Raw genomic sequence first — 20,472 nt, forward strand, 5'->3', positions numbered from 1 at the left:
CTCATGCTGAATACTGGGAGAGCTGTCACATGTGACCACTCCTAGGGACTACCTGTACTCTGTTACTTGAAGCTCTTTTTGCATATTCCTCCAAGGAATGTGTGGGCATCACAGGTTGAAGTGGTATTTAATTCCTTTGTGGTGGGCTGCAGCCCTTGAGGTGTGGGTGCACCCACAATGCAGTTAGGGTGGGTGATCCAGGATTCTGACCCAGTCAGTGTCAATGCCCTGGTTCAGATTTTTACTGCCATGTTGTAGGCATTTCATTTTAGCAGTTCTGTAAGAGCAATCTGTTCTGCTTTCAGCCTGTTTGGGTCTGAGCTCAGGAATGAGGTGTCATCCAATCAGGATGGTAGAATTGGGAGAAGGTGCTAGAGATTACTGGGCAGAGAGGTCTTTGTTTGGCGGGAGCTGGGAGAAGACAGGAGGAAAGATGGTGGACGATGAGGGTGCTTTCTGCAGATGAATGGCTTCAAGGAGGAAGGACCAATAATCCCGTGGGAAAGCCTCTTTGTTCAAGATGGATTTCCAGTGACCTTCGGAAGGTGCTGTGTGCTTTCACACAGACCGAGGGAGGGTCCAGCGCGCGATTTACAGAGAAGTTCAAGATTTGAGCTCCAGTGTGCAGTTGTGACTTTTTAAGTAGAATGGGCCCTTTTTGCTTTTTTTCTCTTTCTTTCCTTTAATAACTCTTTGCTTAAGTTAACATTCTTAAATATACTCCTGAATAATTCTATGCAGTGTACAATCTGTTATTTTCTGCTGACAGGCGATTGCCAGGGGCAGTAAATCACACAGCATTCACACAAACCGGGGTTTGGGTAGGTGAGACATCTCAACCTCACGGATTTTGCGGGACCAAAGTCACATACACCTTAGATGTACGAAGCCTGAAATTTCTCCCCGCGGAGTCCAGTGGCTGTTTGCGAGGGGCTAAAAGGCTGCATTTCCAGAGACGCCCAGTGAAAAGATGGTTTCAGAAGTAATGGCAATATATTTCCAAGTCCGGTTGGTGTGCAGCTTGCAGGTAATATTCCAATGTTTTGCTGTTCTTGGCTGTTTACATCAAGTTCAAGTTTAATTGTCATTCATAAATACCCATGAATACATCCAAACGAAACAGTGTTCTTTCAGGGTCAAGGTACAAAACACAGTACCAACAGTCATACACAGCACGTGGCACATATAGCAGTAAAATATAGTCACACAACAAATATAGTCCAAGTCCCTGAGTCCATGAATGTTGCAGCAGTCTGCAGTCGAACACATACATCCTGCCTTCTGCCAAGCAAACACTTTGGGGGAGAGGGACAGCACCAATGTTAGCTTAAACGCTGCGCTACACCACCTCCAGTGCCAGCTCTTGATGCCTCTCTCCTGGGTGGCTGCAAACAGGCGGCCCCATGGCTTGAGGCCACATCCGCTCACCCTGCAGGGGTGTCAGTCACCCCTGCTGCCAGCCCCTGTAGTCCGCAATAAATCAGAAGACCAGACTTGCAGCATTACACATTAACAATGCTCAACAGGGTTTTGCAATCACAAGAAAAGAGACTAAGACAATTGCTCGCTGCCAGTCTGCACGCCAACCACATTGCTGACTCTCTGACACAGGGAGCAGAACGATCTGCCCCAAGTCCAGCTTCTTCAGTTTCTACGCCGTTGGGGTAGGCCGCAGCACTCTTTAAGTGCTTAACTTCCAGCAGGGTCTTGAGATTGTAAAGAAATAAACAAAAGATAGTAACACGTTTGGCTGGCCCTGTAGAACCCGCCGCTACCCAGCACACTGCCATCTTACTGGAAGTTCACCAGTAGAGGCTTGTGGATTAGTAAGGTGTGTCCCAGAATGTCCTCCTCCTCGATATTTCAGCAATAAATCAATATTACGGTGCCACGCCCACCACACCATTCACTGAGTGAATCGTTCAGCCATTCAACCCTCTCTATGACAGTAACAATATCACCCTCCTGTGAGCTCATTTGCTTTACTAGTAATGTTGCTTACACCTAAATAAATATAATCTTGCATTTCTTATCAGACTGAGGTTTGCTCTCCTTACTGGGCTTGCTTTGTTTCCCTTTGATATTTAACTCCACTGCCACCTCAACTGTAAATGTGGCCTGTGGCCCATCCCTATGAGTTTGAATCCCAGCGAGCACTCCCGCAGGCTGTTAGCCCTGTTTTGGTCCAGCCCGCGCAGGCATATCTTTCTGAGGTGTTCCTGCTGATCCAGAGGTCTAAATTTCAAAGTACATTGCCACCAAAGTATGAACTCCATATACAAGCAGGAGATTCGTCTTCTTGCAGGCAGCCATAAAACAAAGAAACACAAGAGAATCCATGGAAAAAGAAAGAATCCTACACAGCAAAGACCGTCAGACACGCAATGTGCCCAAAAAGAACAAATCGGGCAAACAAGAATAAAAAAATAGTAAACCAGTAAGAAACAGAACATGAACCGCAGGGTCGCCGAAATTAGGCCCACAGGCAGGGAGCCAGTTCAGATCAGTAGATGGCTGCAGGCCACAGCAAGGGAATCAGTTCTGTGCTGAGAGAAGTGAAACCAGTCCAGGGGCCCAATGGTTGCAGTCCACAGCCAAGGAGCCAGTTCAGCATTTTATCTGAGCCAGGGGCCCAATGGTCGCAGGGCACAGCCAGCAAGTCAATTCAGTGCGGAGACAAGTGCTGACAGTGACAGTCGGTTCACTGCTGAGGTGTGTAAAGCCTCACAGAGAAGTTAGTCTTTCCCCCTGCGACTCTTTAAACTTTTTAACCTGGCTCGTTGTTGAAATTGACTGAACACCACTTCATTTTCCCCTCTCAGGCCACTCTCATCCAACCTGAAGTCCACTCCCAGCAATGGCCGCGGCCGCTGCACCTGCATTCTTGAGAGTCCAGCTTGCCAAATCCTTGAGGATACCGCAAAAACGCCAGGTCGTGCAGACCTCTCGACACCCTCCAGAACCTATCAAGCTCCACTTTAAATACACCCAATTACTTGGCCTCCCATCGCCGCCTGTGGTGATGAATTCTGTAGACTCACCACGCTTCGGCTAAAGAAATTCTTCATCTCCGTTCTAAAGGGATATCCCTCTGTTCCAAAGGCTGTGCCCTCCAGTCCTAGACTCACCCACTTTTAGAAACATCCATTTTATCTAGGCATTTCAATTGAATCTCTCCTTCACCTTGTCCAAACTCCAGCAAAGCCCAGGCCCATAAAATAAATCCAGGGAAAGAAGTTAATTCCGCAACTGGAATGACTGTGGGGGCCTTTAAGTACACTTGTAAATTGAAACTAGTTGCGTCAAAAAACTTACAATTCCCTCAGCCAGATAATGTATAATGTCCATTTCAAGGTACTCAGAACTCTAAGCAAAAGACAGAGCCATAGTCCACTACAGCACGGAAACAGAGCCTTGTGAAATAAAACTTGAAAGCTGTAAGCCATCTGGTGGGTCAACAGGTCATTAAATCAGTTGTCCTTCAGCTAACACCATCAGTCCATTTCCACAGGGACGGTTAGGAACTCTGCTCCACGAAATCATAAAAAGTCTCACCCTCAACTCAATTTTTACTCCAGACACCTTGCAGATTAAACACAAAACACCACTACACCTCAGCAAATAACGCAAGCACAGAAGCTCGTATCAAGCAGATGTCAATATTGGAAGGAGCAGCTTTGGCAAAGTGTTAATTGATTTTTTGCAGAATCTAAACATTCACAAAGAATATATTAAAAGAACATTTTAAACAAATCCATATTATTTTTGTTAAATTCTTTATTCTTTAGTGTGTGTTCTAACTGTACGTTTTATTCATGAAATATTTTAGCAGCTTGTGAAGTGTAATGGAAGTATTGTCAAAGTTATACTCACGTTATGCAGAACAGAGTGGTCATTCTGCAATGGTAGTCGGAGTCACTAGCCATGGGCAAGTACATTGTCAAAGCTATACTCACGTTAATGCAGAAGAGGGTGGTCATTCTGTGAAGGTAGTTGGGGTCACTGGCCATGGGCAAGTACATTGTCAAAGCTATACTCACGTTAATGCAGAACTGGGTGGTCATTCTGTGATGGTAGTTGGGGTCACTGGCCATGGCAAGTACTTTCGGCATAATGGTGGATTCTGCCCAGTCTTTGCCAAACTTCTCCACCAACTTGGTCAAGTTGTTGGTCGAGGCCTCGCGAATGGCGTACACTGCAAGACAGCATTCACAGGTCAAGAAATGATCTGATCGCTGTTACTACTTGATTTTCAAATATGTACCTTGCTGATAAAATACAAAGTTCCGAAATGAAATGCTCGTACCACCTTTTTCAAAGTGTCAACCTGTTCCATACCAAGTTACACACAGTGGAGGAAATTATGCACTTGGAAAGTAGCATTTTAATATACTTATTTATTATTGATTATTTATTGAGATACAGTGTGGAACAGGCCCTTCTTGCCCTGCGAGCCACCCCCGATTAACCCTAGCCTAATTACAGGACAATTTACAATCTCCAGTTAACCTACCAACCAGTAGGTCTCTGGGAGGAAACAGGAGCACCCGGAGGAAACCCACGCAGTCAGGCTGAGAACGTATAAACTCCTCACAGGTGGCAGTGGGAATCAAACCCAATTGCAAAGTGTTGCGCTAACCAGACGCCACTGTGTTGCCCCATTAGATACTTAAAAAATATTTCGAATAGATTACCATTATTTATTACTTAGTAGTCTGATTGGTCATTGTAAACTGTCCTGTGATGAGGCGAGGGTTAAATCGGCCGGTTGCTGGGCAGTGCGTCTCGTTGGGCCTGTTCCATGCTATTCTCGAATAATTAAATAAATAAACGTATCGGTCAAAGTCAAGTCTGTTTCTTGTTGCCATGTCTACAAGTGTACGACAAGATTGCTTGCAGCGGTAATAACTGGGGGGGGGGGGTGCGGGTGTTTGGATTATGATGGTATTGGGCAGGAACCTGGGAGTACAAACTGGGATGAATGCACTCAGAAACACACAATTGAAAAGTGGAAGTCATTTTGGGCTTCACTTGGATGAGGCTCTGCAGAGTTTTGTCCCACTGAGACAGGGAAAGAACAGAAGGGTGAAGGAGCCATGCTTGACAAGAGATGTGCAACAGCTAGTCCAGAAGCATAGGATGGAAGCTAGTCTAGAAGCATAGAATTAACCAGTTGGGAGGTTAATTCATCACTGTTACCTGTCCCTGTTTAGGCTAGGGTTGGATCAGAGATTGCTGGGCAGCACGGTTCGAAGGGCAGGAAGGGCCTTATTCCTCCATGTACCTTTAAATAAATAACCCAGTGAATCCTATGCTACCACATCCACAGCAGGATGCTATTTCAACTTCACGATTTAAACGTAATTATGCATGTGCTGGATTATTTAGATTACAGATCCCACACTCCTGACCCGCACAGTATCTCTCCTCGACATGACAGTGCACCATTCTACATTCACGTCTCCCATGTGGTTAATACATTCCACTTTCTACATTCAGTCACTGGGAACAAGTTAGCCTTTGCATAATTCTCAGGTTACTTTGCTTCATATCCAGCACAGCTAACAATTCCCAGGGTAACCACGTGGCTGAGTAGTCCAACCACAAGCTCTGCCCGTGACTCTGACTCAGACCTTGACAACTCTTTACCATAGAAAGTACAGCACAGAAACAGGCCCTTTGGCCCTTCTTGGATGTGCCGAACCATTTTCTGCCTAGTCCCACTGACCTGCACAAGGACCATATCCCTCCATACACCTCCCATCCATGTATCTGTCCAATTTATTCTTAAATATTAAAAAAGAACCCATATTTACCACCTCGTCTGGCAGCTCATTCCATACTCTCACCACTGTCTGTGTGAAGAAGACCCCCCCAATGTTCCCTTTAAACATTTCCCCCCTCACCTTTAACCCATGTCCTCTGGTTTTTTTCTCCCCTTGCCTCAGTGGAAAAAGCCTGCTTGCATTCACTCTATCTATACCCATCATAATTTTATATACCTCTATCAAATCTCCCCTCGTTCTTCTACGCTCCAGGGAATAGTCCTAACCTATTCAACCTTTCTCTGTAACTGAGTTTCTCAAGTCCCGGCAACATCCTTGTGAACCTTCTCTGCACTCTTTCAACCTTATTTATATCCTTCCTGTAAATTTGGTGACCAAAACTGAACACAATATTCCAGATTCGGCCTCACCAATGCCTTATACAACCTCATCATAACATTCCAGCTCTTATACTCAATACTTTGATTAATAAAGGCCAATGTACCAAAAGCTCTCTTTACGACCCTATCTACCTGTGACACTACTTTAAGGAATTTTCTATCGGTATTCCCAGATCCCTCTGTTCCACTGCACTCCTCAGTGCCTTACCATTAACCCTGTATGTTCTACCTTGGTTTGTCCTTCCAACATGCAATACCTCACACTTGTCTGTATTAAACTCCATCTGCCATTTTTCAGCCCATTTTTCCAGCTGGTCCAAGTCCCTCTGCAGACTCTGGAAACCTTCCTCACTGTCTACTACACCTCCAATCTTTGTGTCATCAGCAAATTTGCTGATCCAATTTACCACATTATCATCCAGATCATTGATATAGATGACAAATAACAATGGACCCAGCACTGATCCCTGTGGCACACCACTAGTCACAGGCCTCCACTCAGAGAAGCTATTCTCTACTACCACTCTTTGGCTTCTTCCATTGAGCCAATGTCTAATCCAATTTACCACCTCTCGATGTATACCTAGCGATTGAATTTTCCTAACTAACCTCCCATGCGGGACCTTGTCAAAGGCCTTACTGAAGAAAATCTACTTTGTGTTTGCACACCGAAACTGAGAGCGATTTGCTTCCTTAAAACCAAATACATACTAAATCCGGTATGATACAGGAGAGCTTAAGTAAGCTACAGAGAGTTATAAAATTAGTCAGCTCCATCGTGTGCTCCAGCCTCCATATTATCCAGGACATCTTCAAGGAGCGGTGCCTCAAAAAGACACTGTCCATCATTAAGGGCCCCACCAGCCTCTTCTCATTGCTACTACCAGAAAGGAGGGGCAATTTGTCTGAAGACACACTCACTGATTCAGGAACAGCTTCCTCCCCTTTGCCATACGATTTTTGAGTGGACACCGTACCCATGAACACTACCTCACTACTCCTGCTAGTTACCGACACAGAGGAGGAATCTACAACAACCAGTTTACAACCAGCACGTCTTTGGGATGGAGGAGGAAATCGGAGCACCTGGCAGAAACAGAGATGAGGAGCGACTCTTCAGCCAGAGGGTGGAGAATCTGTGGAATTCACTTCCATGGACAACCGTGGAGGCCAAGATATTGGGTATAATTAAAATGGAGGCTGACAGGCTCTTCATTAATCAGGGTGTGAAAGGATATGTGGAGAAGGCAGGAGAATAGGGTTGAGAGGGATCACAAATCAGCCATGGTGGAATGTTGGAGCAGACTCAATGGGCTGAATGGACTAATTCTGCTCTCAAGGTCATTTGCTTCCAAACAATTGGTTTATTGATCATTACAGAATATCTCTCTGGTGCTTCCCTCTCCCTTCCCCTTTTCCCATTCAAAGATTCAAAGGTTCACTTATTTGTTTTCAAACATCTCTTTATTGCTTTTACAGAATGAAAAGTAAACACATTCGATCATCCATAGGTTTGAAAGTGCAACAAGGTTAAAGAAAAAGGGAAAAATAAAATACATCAGAAATAAAAGGAAAAACAACGCACAAAAACAGCAAACACCCGGCCATTAAAAACAAGCTGTCAATTCAATTTGTTACTTTCATCATCCCAAATATTGTTCTCCAGAAACTTGTAGAAAATATCCCAAATTTCCCGACATTTGCCAAGTTTGTTTTTCTGTGATGTAGTTGATCTTTTCTAGAGCAAGATACGAAGTCACTCCTTTCAGCCATTGTGAAAGTCCACTGGTTGTGGGTTTCTTCCATGAATAGGCTATGCAACGTCTGGCTTTCAAAAAACAAATATTAAGCAGAGACCTTGCACTTTTGGAGGTTACAAAGTCCTTTGGATAAATGTTCAGAATACATAATTTAGGATCAAGGAGCACCTTTTTTCCAATAATCTGACTAATCAAATCCAGCACCTTCTTCCAGAAGCAGATTATCTGGGGGCACTCGCACATACAATGGAACAGAGACCCCTTTTAGTGATTACATTTAAAGCATGTTTCTGGAATGTTGGGGTTAAAGTGACGAAACCTGACTGGAGTAATGTACTGTCTGGTTATCCGCTTAGAATGAGTGTTCACTGACTGGGTTTGAACGAAGGAACAAGCTTCTGACCACTCTTTTTCTGACAGATTCTCATGCAAATCAGTTCTCCATGCTTGTAGCATGTTGTTTGATGACTCTTTGCATTTACTTGCAAACAATTTGTATGTAGCCCCCTGGTAAGCCTCAGACTCGCTCAGCTCGCTTTCGTCTAGGGGGAGCAGCCTTCAGCCCCGCCAAACGGGGAGATCAGGTCTGTGTGGATGCTGTGTGATGTACCCCACACCGCCAATTAACAGACAGTACGCCATATGCCATTAAATGATTACACTTTATAAGTATTTCTTGGTGATGGGTTAGTAGAAACAAATAGAATAAAGGTGCCAAGTCAGTAACTATCAGTTCGGTGCACACTCGTTGGAGCTCTTACAGAACCGGGTCCCCCTTCCTCCAATCAATGTCCTCTGAACTCCGCCAACCCACGAATGGGACCACCCTCGGTGATCCACCAAACACTCCACACGAGTCTGTCCTCGCCTCCTATTCTCGCTGAAGACCCTGGGCCTCGGACTCCCGCTCGGGGTCCGTGCCGTTGCCCAGCTTACAGCATCTCTCTCCTCGCGTCTCCTCTCTCTGTCCCCATCACGCCTTCTGCCCAAAGCCCACGAAAAAGAATAGCTTACAGACACACAAGAAAGAATACCATCTATCCCAATTGGTTAGCAAATGAATACAATTCCTGTATCAGTAATTATAACCCAAACAAGCTGCTCTAGAGAACCACTGTCTCAGCAGTTAACAGTACAGAGAAGCCATTTTATTAGCCTTAGCAAGTAACATAAAAGAAGAAAGCCTTACATGTATAATTCAGACACTTGTCCCCTAGCTTCAGATAATTTCAGAGTGATGTCTTCTAGGGTAAATAAAGGAGGGAGCTTCAAACTGTAACTTTGCCTGGACATAATAAAACTTTGCAACTAAAGGCATTTAAAAAAGTGTTTTGTTGGAATTCCATATGTGACCTTGAGTTCTTCAAAAGACATAAATGAATTGCCATTATAAAGATCAGACACCTTAGCTATGCCTCGGGGCGACCAAGTTTTAAAATTAGGATCCGCTCTGCTGGGCTGGAGCTATCATTACCAAAGATAGGAGTAAACTGGGATAACTGTGATGTCTCACCCATTTACGCAAGAGCACCGTGCCAAATCATTATTGTATTTTTTAAGAAAGGGATTTTAGATTGTGTGACCAGGTTTTTCTTATTTGCTGAATACATATATAGTTCTAGAGGGATATTGATCAACTGGGATTCCACTGAGACCCAAGGAGGGGAGTGATCCTTAACAAAATAAAACATTCCTGCTCTAATTTGGGCCGCCCAGAAATACCATATAAGATTTGGTAGCTGTAAGCCACCTCTATCATACGGCAGATATAACAGGAAAAGCCTGAGCCTTGGACATCTATTATTCCAGATGAAATTAGAAAAAAATTTCTTTAATAAATAAAAGAAAGAGTAAATAAGTACATAGGAATTGGATAATTATGTCTGCGGGCAGGAGCAAGCACGAACAAATTAGGATATAAACACCTGCAATGGTTGATACTTAGGGTTATATACAACATTTTGGACCAGTGGAAATGGTCCAGAAGGGTTATATGGAAACTATTATTACCATTTTTCTTAACAACTAATTCCATTACTTAGCCTAATTGGTTAGATTTACCACAGTACATAATTATCTATTTAAATGTTTATTTTCCTTTTGTATCATCTCAATGTGTACTTAAGAATGTATAAATAATTGTAGTTTTATACATATAAAAAAATGGAAAAGGTTATATGTGTGAAAAAAGTACATGATATTTGTGAATTCCTTATCCAAATAAAAATAAAATTAAAAAAAAATAAATAAAAGAAAGATGATGGAGGAGAAAGTGGGATAGATTGGAAAAGGTACAGGAACTTCAGTAAAATTGACATTTTTAGAATGTTTATGCGTCCAATCAAATTTATGAGCAATTTCGTCCATCTGTTTGTAAGTTGAATAACTGAGTCTGTGAGAGGTTTATAATTAGTTGGGATAATTTTATCAATAGTAGGAGTAATTTTAACACCCAAATAGGTAAACCCTGTTCTGACAAAATTACATCATCCATGTACAGGGCTATGCGATGTTCCACATCTCCTATAGTTATTCCTGCTATGTTAGCCTGTTTTCAAATTGGCATAGCAAGTGGCGCAATGGCCAGGATAAACAGGAGGGGAGATAGGGGACAGCCCTGTCTTGTTCCCCGTTGGAGTTTAAAAGATGCTGAAAAAAGCTCGTTAGTTGAAACTTCAGCCTGTGGGTTAGAATATAGAAGCTGTATCTTAGAAGTTTTCCCCCTATTCCACTCCACTCTGTCAAAGGCTTTCTCGGCATCCAATGACAGAATAGCGCTATCAGAGCTTCCAGATTTTTCATAAAGTATATTAAGCACTCTTCGAATGTTGTGGAAGCCCTGCCTTCCCTTACAAATCCATTTTGGTCAGTGTGGACCATTTTTGGCAAGAGTGGCTCCAGCCTCCTAACTAATACCTTACAGAGAATTTTGAGATCATTGTTCAGATGTGAGATTGACCTATAAGATCCACAAAGGGATGGTGGTTTTCCAGGTTTTAACAGTAGTGTGATTGCTGCCATAATAAGAGAGGAGGGAAGGGATCCAGTGTCAAATGACTCCTGATACATATCAAGCAGAGGTGGTATTAGTTTAGTCTTAAAGATTTTATATATTTCAATCGGAATTTCCATTGGGCCCAGGAGTTTTCCCTCCCTTCATGTTAGTTATAGCTGCAGACAATTCTTTAGCCTCTAAGTTAAACTCCAGTGATGTCATGGACGTTTCATCTCGGGGTATAAGTTATAACAAGTCGAGAAATTCCTTTTGTATTTGTGGAGCTGAATCTGAATATTCTGAGCTGTACAGATCTTGGTAAAATCTCAAAAAGATATTGTTTATTTCCTCTGCGACAACCGTTGTCACCCCCTCATCTGATTGTATGGAGTTTATTGCCCTTTCTGTTTGTGTCTGTTTGATGTGCAGGCCAAAGGCTCACTTATTATCATGTACAACTCTGAAATTTGTCTTCCCCAGATAGCCATGAAACAAAGAAAAAACATGAAAGTCATTGAATGGCATCCTGATCATCAGACCCCCCCCAAAACCACCCCTCCCTCCACACAGAAAATGGAACAGCAACAACCCCAGCCCACCCCCCACACAAAACCAACAGAACATTTTACCCCCAAACACCCTCCCCTCGCACAACAAAATGAAAAGAAACAGACAATATAAAAACAGAATATAAAATCCGTAAGTCTGACAAAGTCCGCAGTCCTTAAACAGGGGCCTAAACCTGATGGTCTAAACCAGGGGTTTCCACCCCTGCTTGGTTAATGGTCAATTAAAAAAAAGGTTGGGAGCCCCAAGTCTAAATTAAGACTACCCATGTCAGTGGGCTACAAGTATAATTGCTACTATCGCACATTTGCTTCTGGTGTAAAAGGAAAGAAGATGTTCAAAGTTATTTCCGTCTTTAAACTAAAGTATCAATTTGATATAGGCAGTCATTTCCATTCTGCAAATCATCCATATGGAAGCATTGCTAATAGACTATAAAAACATTTTAGAATAAACCACCCACCAGCAGCCCTGCAAGCAGAGGCATGTACTCGATTATCGCAAGGCGCACTCTCCATTTGGCATCTTCTGCTAATTCTACAATGGCTGGCAGGAGAGACTGTGATAACTGGTGAATTCCAATAACTTCATTCACGCAGTCCAGATTGGAGATTATGTTCAAACGGACCTCAGGGCACTAGGAAGGAAAGGCAATTTTCTGAGTACAGCAAAGGTGAAAAACATTCATACTGCGAACGCTGTCTGACAAACACACTGGCGCTCCCCAGACTCTCTGCTTTCAAAGTATCATCTTGGACATTTATGAAATATTAATCTCACAAAAGAAATATGAATGCTACTTTCACACTTACAGTACTTAGGCACATGCACATCCAGCCAGGGTGCCAAAGACTTTTGCACAGAACTGTACTTGCCAACGTGCAGTGGAGAGCAAGTTTGTAAATCTGGCGGGAGCACAGGATGTTGGGAATGGTGAGAGTGGAGCACCCACGGGAGGGGTGTGAGAGAGGTGGCTGAGGTGGACTGCCAGGGGCAGGAGGGGGTGGTGCGAGTGCAGACACACTCAGCCCTGAGAACACAAGCAAGGGCATTTGATTCCAAACAATTGGTCTATTGGTCATTACAGAATGTCTCTCTGGTGCTTTCCGCTCCCTTCCCCCTTTTCCCAACCAAAGAGTCAAAGGTTTGTTTATGATCAAAGCACGTATCCAAATACAATTCTGAAATTTGTCTTCTCCAGATAGCCACGAAGCAAAGAAAGAAGATGAAAGTCACTCAGAGAGAAGCATGAAACCTACACCTCCCCAGCCCTGGTACAAAAAATAATGGCATCCTGATCATCTGATCCCCAAAACTACCCCTCCCGCCACACATAAAATGGAACAGCAACATCGACCCCCCCAATCCATCCCCTGCACGAAAAACTAACAGAGCATTTTACCCCCAAACACCCTCCCCTCACACAACAAAACGAAAAGAATAAGGCGATGAAAAAAACAGAATATAAAAACCCTAAATCTGAAAAAGTCCACAGTCCATAAACACAAATGCAGAACCACGATATCATCCTACGCTATCACCGACATTCACCAAAAGAGGGGGACAGGGACACAACTCACCTCTCCCTGCCCCCTTCCCACTCTCAGTCCACATCAGAGACCCATATCAGACATCTGTGAGGTTTATCATCACTCACAGATGTCAAGAAATTTGATTTTTTTTTGCGGCAGCAGCAGCACAGTGCAATATATAAGAATTACTACAGGACCGTGCAAAACGCAAAGACACCCTAGCTATATACACCAGCCTAAGACTTTTGCACAGTACTATACATTATGGTCCAAGTTATGGTCACACGAGCAGTATGCCAGAAATTCGAGAGTCAGTTCACAGAAGTGAGTGCAGTTGCTTTTATTAAGGAGAAGGTGCTTGGAAGCTGAAAGTTTTGAAGGTAGTCAAGTCACCTGGACTAGATGGGCTACACCGCAGGGTTCTGAAAGAGGCAGCTGTAGAGATTGGGGAGGCATGAGTAATGATCTTTCAAGAGTCATTAGAATCTGGAATGGTTCCAGAGGACTGGAAATTTCCAAATGTCACTTCACTCTGAAGGGAGGGAGGCAAAAGACATGAAACTATAGGCCCTTCAGCCTGACTTCAGTGGTTGGGAAAATGTTGGGAGTCCATTATTAAGGACGAGGCTCCCAGTACTTAGAGGTGCATGGTTTCCTTAAGGGGAAATTACAGGCAGGATAGACAAGGGAGGGTCAGTGGATGTTGTTTACTTGGAGTTTGACAAGATGCCGCACATGAGACGCCTTAGCAAGTTAAGAGCCCATGGTATTACAGAAGATATTCTAGTAAAGATAGAAGCTTGGCTGACTGACGGGAGGCAAAGAATTGCAAATGAAAGGGGCCTTTTCTGGTTGACTGCAGGTGACTATTAGTGTTCCACAGGGGTTGGTATTGTGACCGTTTCTTTTCAAGCAGATGTCAATGATCTGGACAACGGAATTGATGGCTTGATGGTGACATTTGTGGATGATACCAAGATAGGTGGAGGGGCAGAGAGTCTGAAGAAGGACTTGATAGATTGGTAGAATAGCAAGGCAGTGGCAGTTGGAATATACTGTGGTGTCCGAAAGTGTTTCGAGTAGGTAGGATTCCTCAGCCTTGGGCGGCAGCCCGCTTAAGAAAAGGAAAACCCTGATTTTAAACCTCCACTGCCTTGCAGTCATGCCCACCCATGGGAAAGGCTTTGGGGGTAAATCCCTAAGGCAGTTTGATGTTGTTTACAGCTTCAGTCTGGCAACCTCTGCGATGACACTGGTGCCGAGCTGTATTGGCGCTTGCCCTTCCCTTCGACAACATGAGTGACGTGGAGAGGGGGAGCCTGCTGCATTGACAAGAGCCGGTCCTTCAAACCTACTTGCCCAGGAGAGGACACAGTCCACCAGAGGCACAAACCCATCATCCCCGGGATCGAAGGGTGCCTACTACCAGAAACGTATGGCCATGCACTTTGGTAGAAGGAGTAAAGACGTGTACTATTTTCCAAATGGGCAGAAAATTCAGAAATCAGACGTGCAAAGGCAATTGGGAGACCTCATGCAGGGTTCCCTAAACATTATCTTGCAGGCTGAGTTGGTGGTACGGAAAGAAAATGGAATGTTGGCATTCATTTTGAGAGGACTAGAAAAAATATAAGGGTAATGCTGAAGCTTTATATGGCATTGGTCAGAACGCAGTTTGGGGTATAGTGAGCAGCTTTGGGCCCTTTATCTAAGATGTGCTGGTATTAGAGAGGGTTCACGAGGATGATCCTGGGAATGAAACAAACAAGAGGAGTGCTTGACGGCTCCGGCTTTGTCCTCGATGGAGTTCAGACGGGAAGGAAGAGAGGTGAATCTCATTGAAACTTATGGAATATTAAGAGGCCTAGAACAGGGAGGACGTTTCCTGTGACCAGAGGGCACTGCCTCAGAATACAGGGACGTCCATTTAGAACAGAGCTGAGAGGAAATTTCTTCAGTGAAAGGGCGGTGGATTTGTGCAATCCATCAACGCTGATGGCTGTGGAGGACGAGTCACTGGGTATATTTAACGTGGAGGCTGACCCGTCCTTGATTAGTCAGGGTGTTAAAGGTTACGGGGAAGAAGGCAGGAGAATGGGGCCGAGAGGGTAATAAGCCAGCCATGATGGAATGGCGAAGCAGACACGATGGGCTGAGTGGCCTAATTCTGTTCCTGAGTCTTAATTGTCCTTTATTGTCCGTTCACTCTCCCTGCGTGCAGGCGAGCTCCTCGGGAGGGCCATGGGAGGAAACAACGGTCATTTTGTGAAAAGCTGCATTTCACAAAAGAAAAACACTTGAATTTCTGCGTTTGAGAAATCTTTCTGCACCTTTGGCATAAATACATGCAAAATACTAATCACTATTAAATTATACAACAGTTCAAATCATGATTCGGCAGGCTTTTTTCTTGATTTCATTTCAAACTAACAAATAATTCAAGGCTTGAATTAACAGCTGACAATTTGAAGATGTACACTTGGAATCTGTCAGCTGTGCCTGGAAAATCGAGGCATTTCCGACATTTGGGGAATCTTCTGAGGTGTAGCACATGAAGGGAATCAAGTCTGCAGACGTTGAAAATCCAGAGCAACTCACCCAAAACGCTGGAGGAACTCAGCAGCTCAGGCAGCATCTATGGGAATGAGTAAACAGTCGGTGTTTCAGGCCGAGGCCTTTTATCGGGACTGTAAAGGGAGGCGGAAGATGCTAGGATATAAAGGTGAGGAGAGGGGAAGCAGGCCAGCTGGAAGGTGTTAGGTGAAGACAGGTGGGTGGGAAACGTCAATGGCTGGAGAAGAAAGAATCTGAGAGAGGAGAGGAGAAGAGAGTGGACCACAGGACAGGTGGAAGGAGGTGGGGACCCAGGGAGAAGTAATAGACAGGTGAGAAGTAAAAGCTCAGAGTGGGGAATTGAGGAAGGAGAGGGGAGGGGAGAGATTTTTTTTTACATATTTAAAAATAATTTTAATTCTGTAAAAATAATGAAAGAATGCAAATTTCCATATTAATTAAAAAATCCAGAATTTGCACATGCAGCAGTTTTGTTTAAGTTCACAACAAAATAAATAAGGAACATGATAGATGGAGAAATAACAGCTCCATCACACCATTAACCGATTGCCCTTTAATCCAATATGCACTGAGATTACAAACCAGCTCACATCACTGCTTCTAAAGAACGCAATGCACATTTGCTCTTATCTAAAGCTCTCAAACTAAAAGAACAGTTGGAGAGACTCCGGTGGAAGAAACAGTTGTTATTCCATTCATGATTCAGAAAAACATAAGAAATCGGAGCAGGAGTAGGCCATCCGGCCCATCAAGCCTGCCCCGCCATTCAGTAAGATCATGGCTGATCGGTCCTTAAACTCAGCTCCATCCACCTGCCTTTTCCCCATAACCCTTAATTCCCCTACTATCTAAAAATGTATATAACTGTATCTTAAATATATCTAGTGAAGAAGCCTCCACTGCTTCCCCGGCCAGAGAATTCCACAGATTCACCACTCTCTGGGAAAAACAGTTTCTCCTCATCTCTGTCCTAAATCTTCTCCCCTGAATCTTGAGGCAATGTCCCCTAGTTCTAGTCTCACCTACCAATGGAAATAACTTTCCTACTTCTATCTTATCTATCCATTTCAAAATTTTGTATGTTTCCCTAAGATATCCTCTCATTCTTCTGAATTCCAGAGAGTATAGTCCGAGGCAACTCAATCTCTCCTCATAGGTTAACCCCTTCATCTCTGGGATTAACTTGGTGAACCTCCTCTGCACTGCCTCCAAAGCCAATATATCCTTCCTCAAGTATAGAGACCAGAACTGCACACAGCACTCCAGGTACGGCCTCACCAGTACCCTGTAGAGTTGCAGCATGACCTCTCTGCTCTTGAATTCAATCCCATGAAATGATCAAATGAAAACCCAGACAGGTATCTCAGTCAACACGCACAAAATGCTGGAGGAACTCAGCAGGCCAGGCAGCACCTACAGAAACATCGACTGTACTGTTCCCCATAGAAGCTGCCTGGCCTGCTGAGTCCCTTCAGCATTTTGTGTGTGTTGCTCGGATTTCCAGCATCTGCAGATTTTCTCTTGTTTGTCATTAGATATCTCAGTCATGATGCCATCCTGCTCCACGTTCTTATGATCCACCTGGTCAGTCACGGATCATTCTTAAATAATTTTGTTTACAGTTTGATATTCTAGTTTATATAAATCATGGAACAGAAGCGGCCCTATGACCCACAATGTTATACTTAAATTCCTAATCAAGTGGGCAATCTTATCTACACGATGTCCATATTCTTCCGTTTTCCTCACATTCGTGTGCTTATCTAAACGTCATTAAAAGTCCCCGATATATCTGCCTCTCCCATCACTCCAGGCAGCCAACACTATGTTAAAAAACCAGCAACACACACAAGATGCTGGAGGAACTCAGCAGGCCAGGCAGCACCTATGGAGAAAAGGACAGTCGACATTTCTGTCCAAAACCCTTCCGCAGAACTCAGCCCTTTGGGAGAGGGGGATGGGGAGGGAGTGGGAGAGGGGGGTGGGGAGGGAGTGGGAGAGGGGGATGGGGCGGGAGAGGGGACGGGAGAGGGGGCAAGATGTGACTTGTGCTTGGACATTGAGCTTTTCCAGTTACAAGCAGTTCAGAGTGATAAAACTTGAATTAAAAGGTGCCTGAATCCTCGTTTCAGGCCCACCCAAAATACTGAGGGACTTTTTCCTGAAGTGAATGAGATGAGTTGCTACATTAATTTTAGATAGACTGTATAACCAGCCAAGAATTTGAGAAGGCATATTACCTTAACATACGGCAAGATGTGACTTATTATGACAGTCTCCCTGCAATCTACTGGCAAGTTTTCACAGAAATCTGCAAGATAGAGTACTGCACGTTAGAGAGTTATTCTCAAACAAAACAATGGAGTCAGAGAAAAGTACAGCACAGAAATAGGTCCTTCAGCCCATCTATTCTGTGCCGATCCATTTAAATTGCCTACTCCCATCAACCTGCATCTGGACCATAGCCCTCAATACCACTACCATCTACGTACCCATCCAAACTTCTCTTAAACGTTGAAATCGAGCTTGCACGCACCACTTGCGCTGGCAGCTCGTTCCACACTCTCACCACACTGATAAATCAATAAAGTTTAACAGATTAAGCAATTGCTGAAAAGCATCTGCCTTAATATTTCTATCTTCTCAGAAGATAGTGGCAAGAGAAAACATACATTCTGAAGCACAATTTAAGTCGCACAAGGAAAAGCAAGGCCAGCACCTACAGTGTAAACATCAAGAGTCAGACAGCACAGGTTCAATTCTGGCACATCTGTACAGTCTCCCTGTGACGGTATGGGTTTCCTTCGAGTGCACATTTCATAAGTTAACTGGTCATTAACTGGTAAATTGTCCCGTGATTAGGTCAGGATTGAATTGGGGGATAGCTGGGCAGTGTGGCTCAGTGTACCTATTCTGCACTGTAATCTTACTAAATAGATATTCAGAGGTATCACATTGGCCCACTCCTCCTCTAAGTTGTTCTGGTGCAAATGAACTCCATGAGTTGGCATTAATGTACCAGCTACTGAAGATGACTGGCAAAGAACTTTGGCAGGCACATCACAATTCACTTGAAACATTTGATTTATGGAAACTGGCCAGGCCAAGACGACTGATGCTGCGATACTTATCCCGGCCAGCTCCACTTTGCATGAAGGCATAATCCATGACTAAACTACCACAATCTGAAAGGCTAAATATAACTCATGCATTCCTTTTCAAAACGCACGATTGGAGCCAGATTTTGTGGATGAAGTGGGTCCATCTGGGAAGCAACATCACAATATTTCTACCTTTGTCTACTAGCTTGCTTACTCGAAAGTAGGGAATCAAAGGAAGGGCCTCACACTCAAGTGAATCTCCCTCTCTCCCCCGATGCTGTCGGCCGATGGTACCTGAGCATGCTTTAATCGAAGTAGATTTCGACTCATTCAGGTTTATGATGTGCTCTAGTTTCTAGTTCCAGTTTATCTCTCTATGTGATGATGCGCTTCTGCAGACACAATCGGTGGACAGTGGTGTGGCTGGGTGGCCCGACATCCACCCCAGTTTCTCTGATGAAAGATCCGATCAAGTGACACGTACATGAGAAAAGATGCAGCTTATTAGGCAGTCAATGATTCCTTAAGGTTGTCATGGCCAGGGGCGGTAATGGGGACAAGCTCCCACTACAGACTAAATGCTCCTCATGGCATGCACCTCAAACAGCCTCTCACACCAAGTCCAGCTCCTGGCCTTTGCATGTGGCTTACTGACAGCAGAAGGCAGGTCACTGACACTTTAAAACTGGTCACTTTGGTCAGATGGGGCTCATGGTTGGCAGCTCATCTAGGAGAAGGAAGACTCTGAGCTCAAACCTCCAATGCCTTGCGGCTATACTCACTCACAGGAGTAAACCCCGAGGGAAAAATCCAGAGCCGGATTCTCCCAGGCAGTCCTACGTTGAGTTCAACGCTGACTGGCAACTCCTGCGACGCCACTGGTACCAAACTGTATCGGTCTCTGCCAATTCTTTGGATTCATCAGATGCGTGGAGAGGGGGAGCCTGCTACATGGGCAACAGCTTACTCTCCATATCATACTGCCCTGGCTTACGTATCACGTAGACAGCTGCACGTAACATCCATGGTGGACCCTGACCAACGGAGGGCCTCGGGTTAGGCAGTCAGTGGTACAAACGTAAAGAACACCACTCACTCTTTTTCACAATCTCACAACCTTTCAAGACTCTGCACAAGCAATGAAGTGCACTTTGTAAGGAGCAGCCACCATCGAAACATGAAGTCAAGTGGCACACAATTCCTTTCCATTTGCTGTCATCCAGTTCTGGGATCAGATCAGGATGCCAAAGGGGAGGCATGCTGGCATGCTGTTCTCACTTGGAGAAGTGTCACCTGGATATGTGGTACCACATTAAATAGAGTCATCGAAAAGCACAGCGCAGAAAAGGCCCTTTGGCCCCTCTCGTCCATTCTGAACAATTCAAACTGTCTACTCCCATCTGCCTGCACCAGGTCCATAACACCACCACCACCCCCATATCCCTACTATCCATGTACCTATTCAAACTTCTCTTAAATATTGAAATCAAAACTGCATGGTCCACTTGTGCTGGCAGCTCGTTCCACTCTCATGACCCTCTGTGTGAAGAAGTTTCCCCTCATGTTCCCCTTAAACTTGTCACCTTTCACTCTTAACCCATGACCTCTGGTTGTAGTCCAACCCAACCACAGTGGAAAAAACCTGCTTGCATTTATCCCATCTATACCCCCCCCATAATATTGTACCTCCATCAAATCTCCTCTCAATCTTCTGCATTCTGAAGAATACAGTCCTAACCTATTCAATCTTTCCTTCTAAGTCAGGTCCTCCAGACCA

At 44.3% G+C, this 20,472-nt stretch overlaps 1 protein-coding gene across 1 annotated transcript in view; it reads right to left on the minus strand.

Moving 5' to 3' along the window:
- The window catches only part of LOC140203641 (uncharacterized), a 43,812-nt gene that overhangs the window by 16,089 nt on the left and 7,251 nt on the right, over positions 1-20,472 (minus strand). Inside the window, exon 5 of the mRNA XM_072269689.1 lies at positions 4,041-4,195. Coding sequence (XP_072125790.1) covers positions 4,041-4,195 — 155 coding nt within the window. The remainder of the gene's footprint in view (positions 1-4,040; positions 4,196-20,472) is intronic.

The sequence above is a fragment of the Mobula birostris genome, chromosome 10, assembly GCF_030028105.1.
Source record: "Mobula birostris isolate sMobBir1 chromosome 10, sMobBir1.hap1, whole genome shotgun sequence".
In the NCBI taxonomy this organism is placed as follows: domain Eukaryota; kingdom Metazoa; phylum Chordata; class Chondrichthyes; order Myliobatiformes; family Myliobatidae; genus Mobula; species Mobula birostris.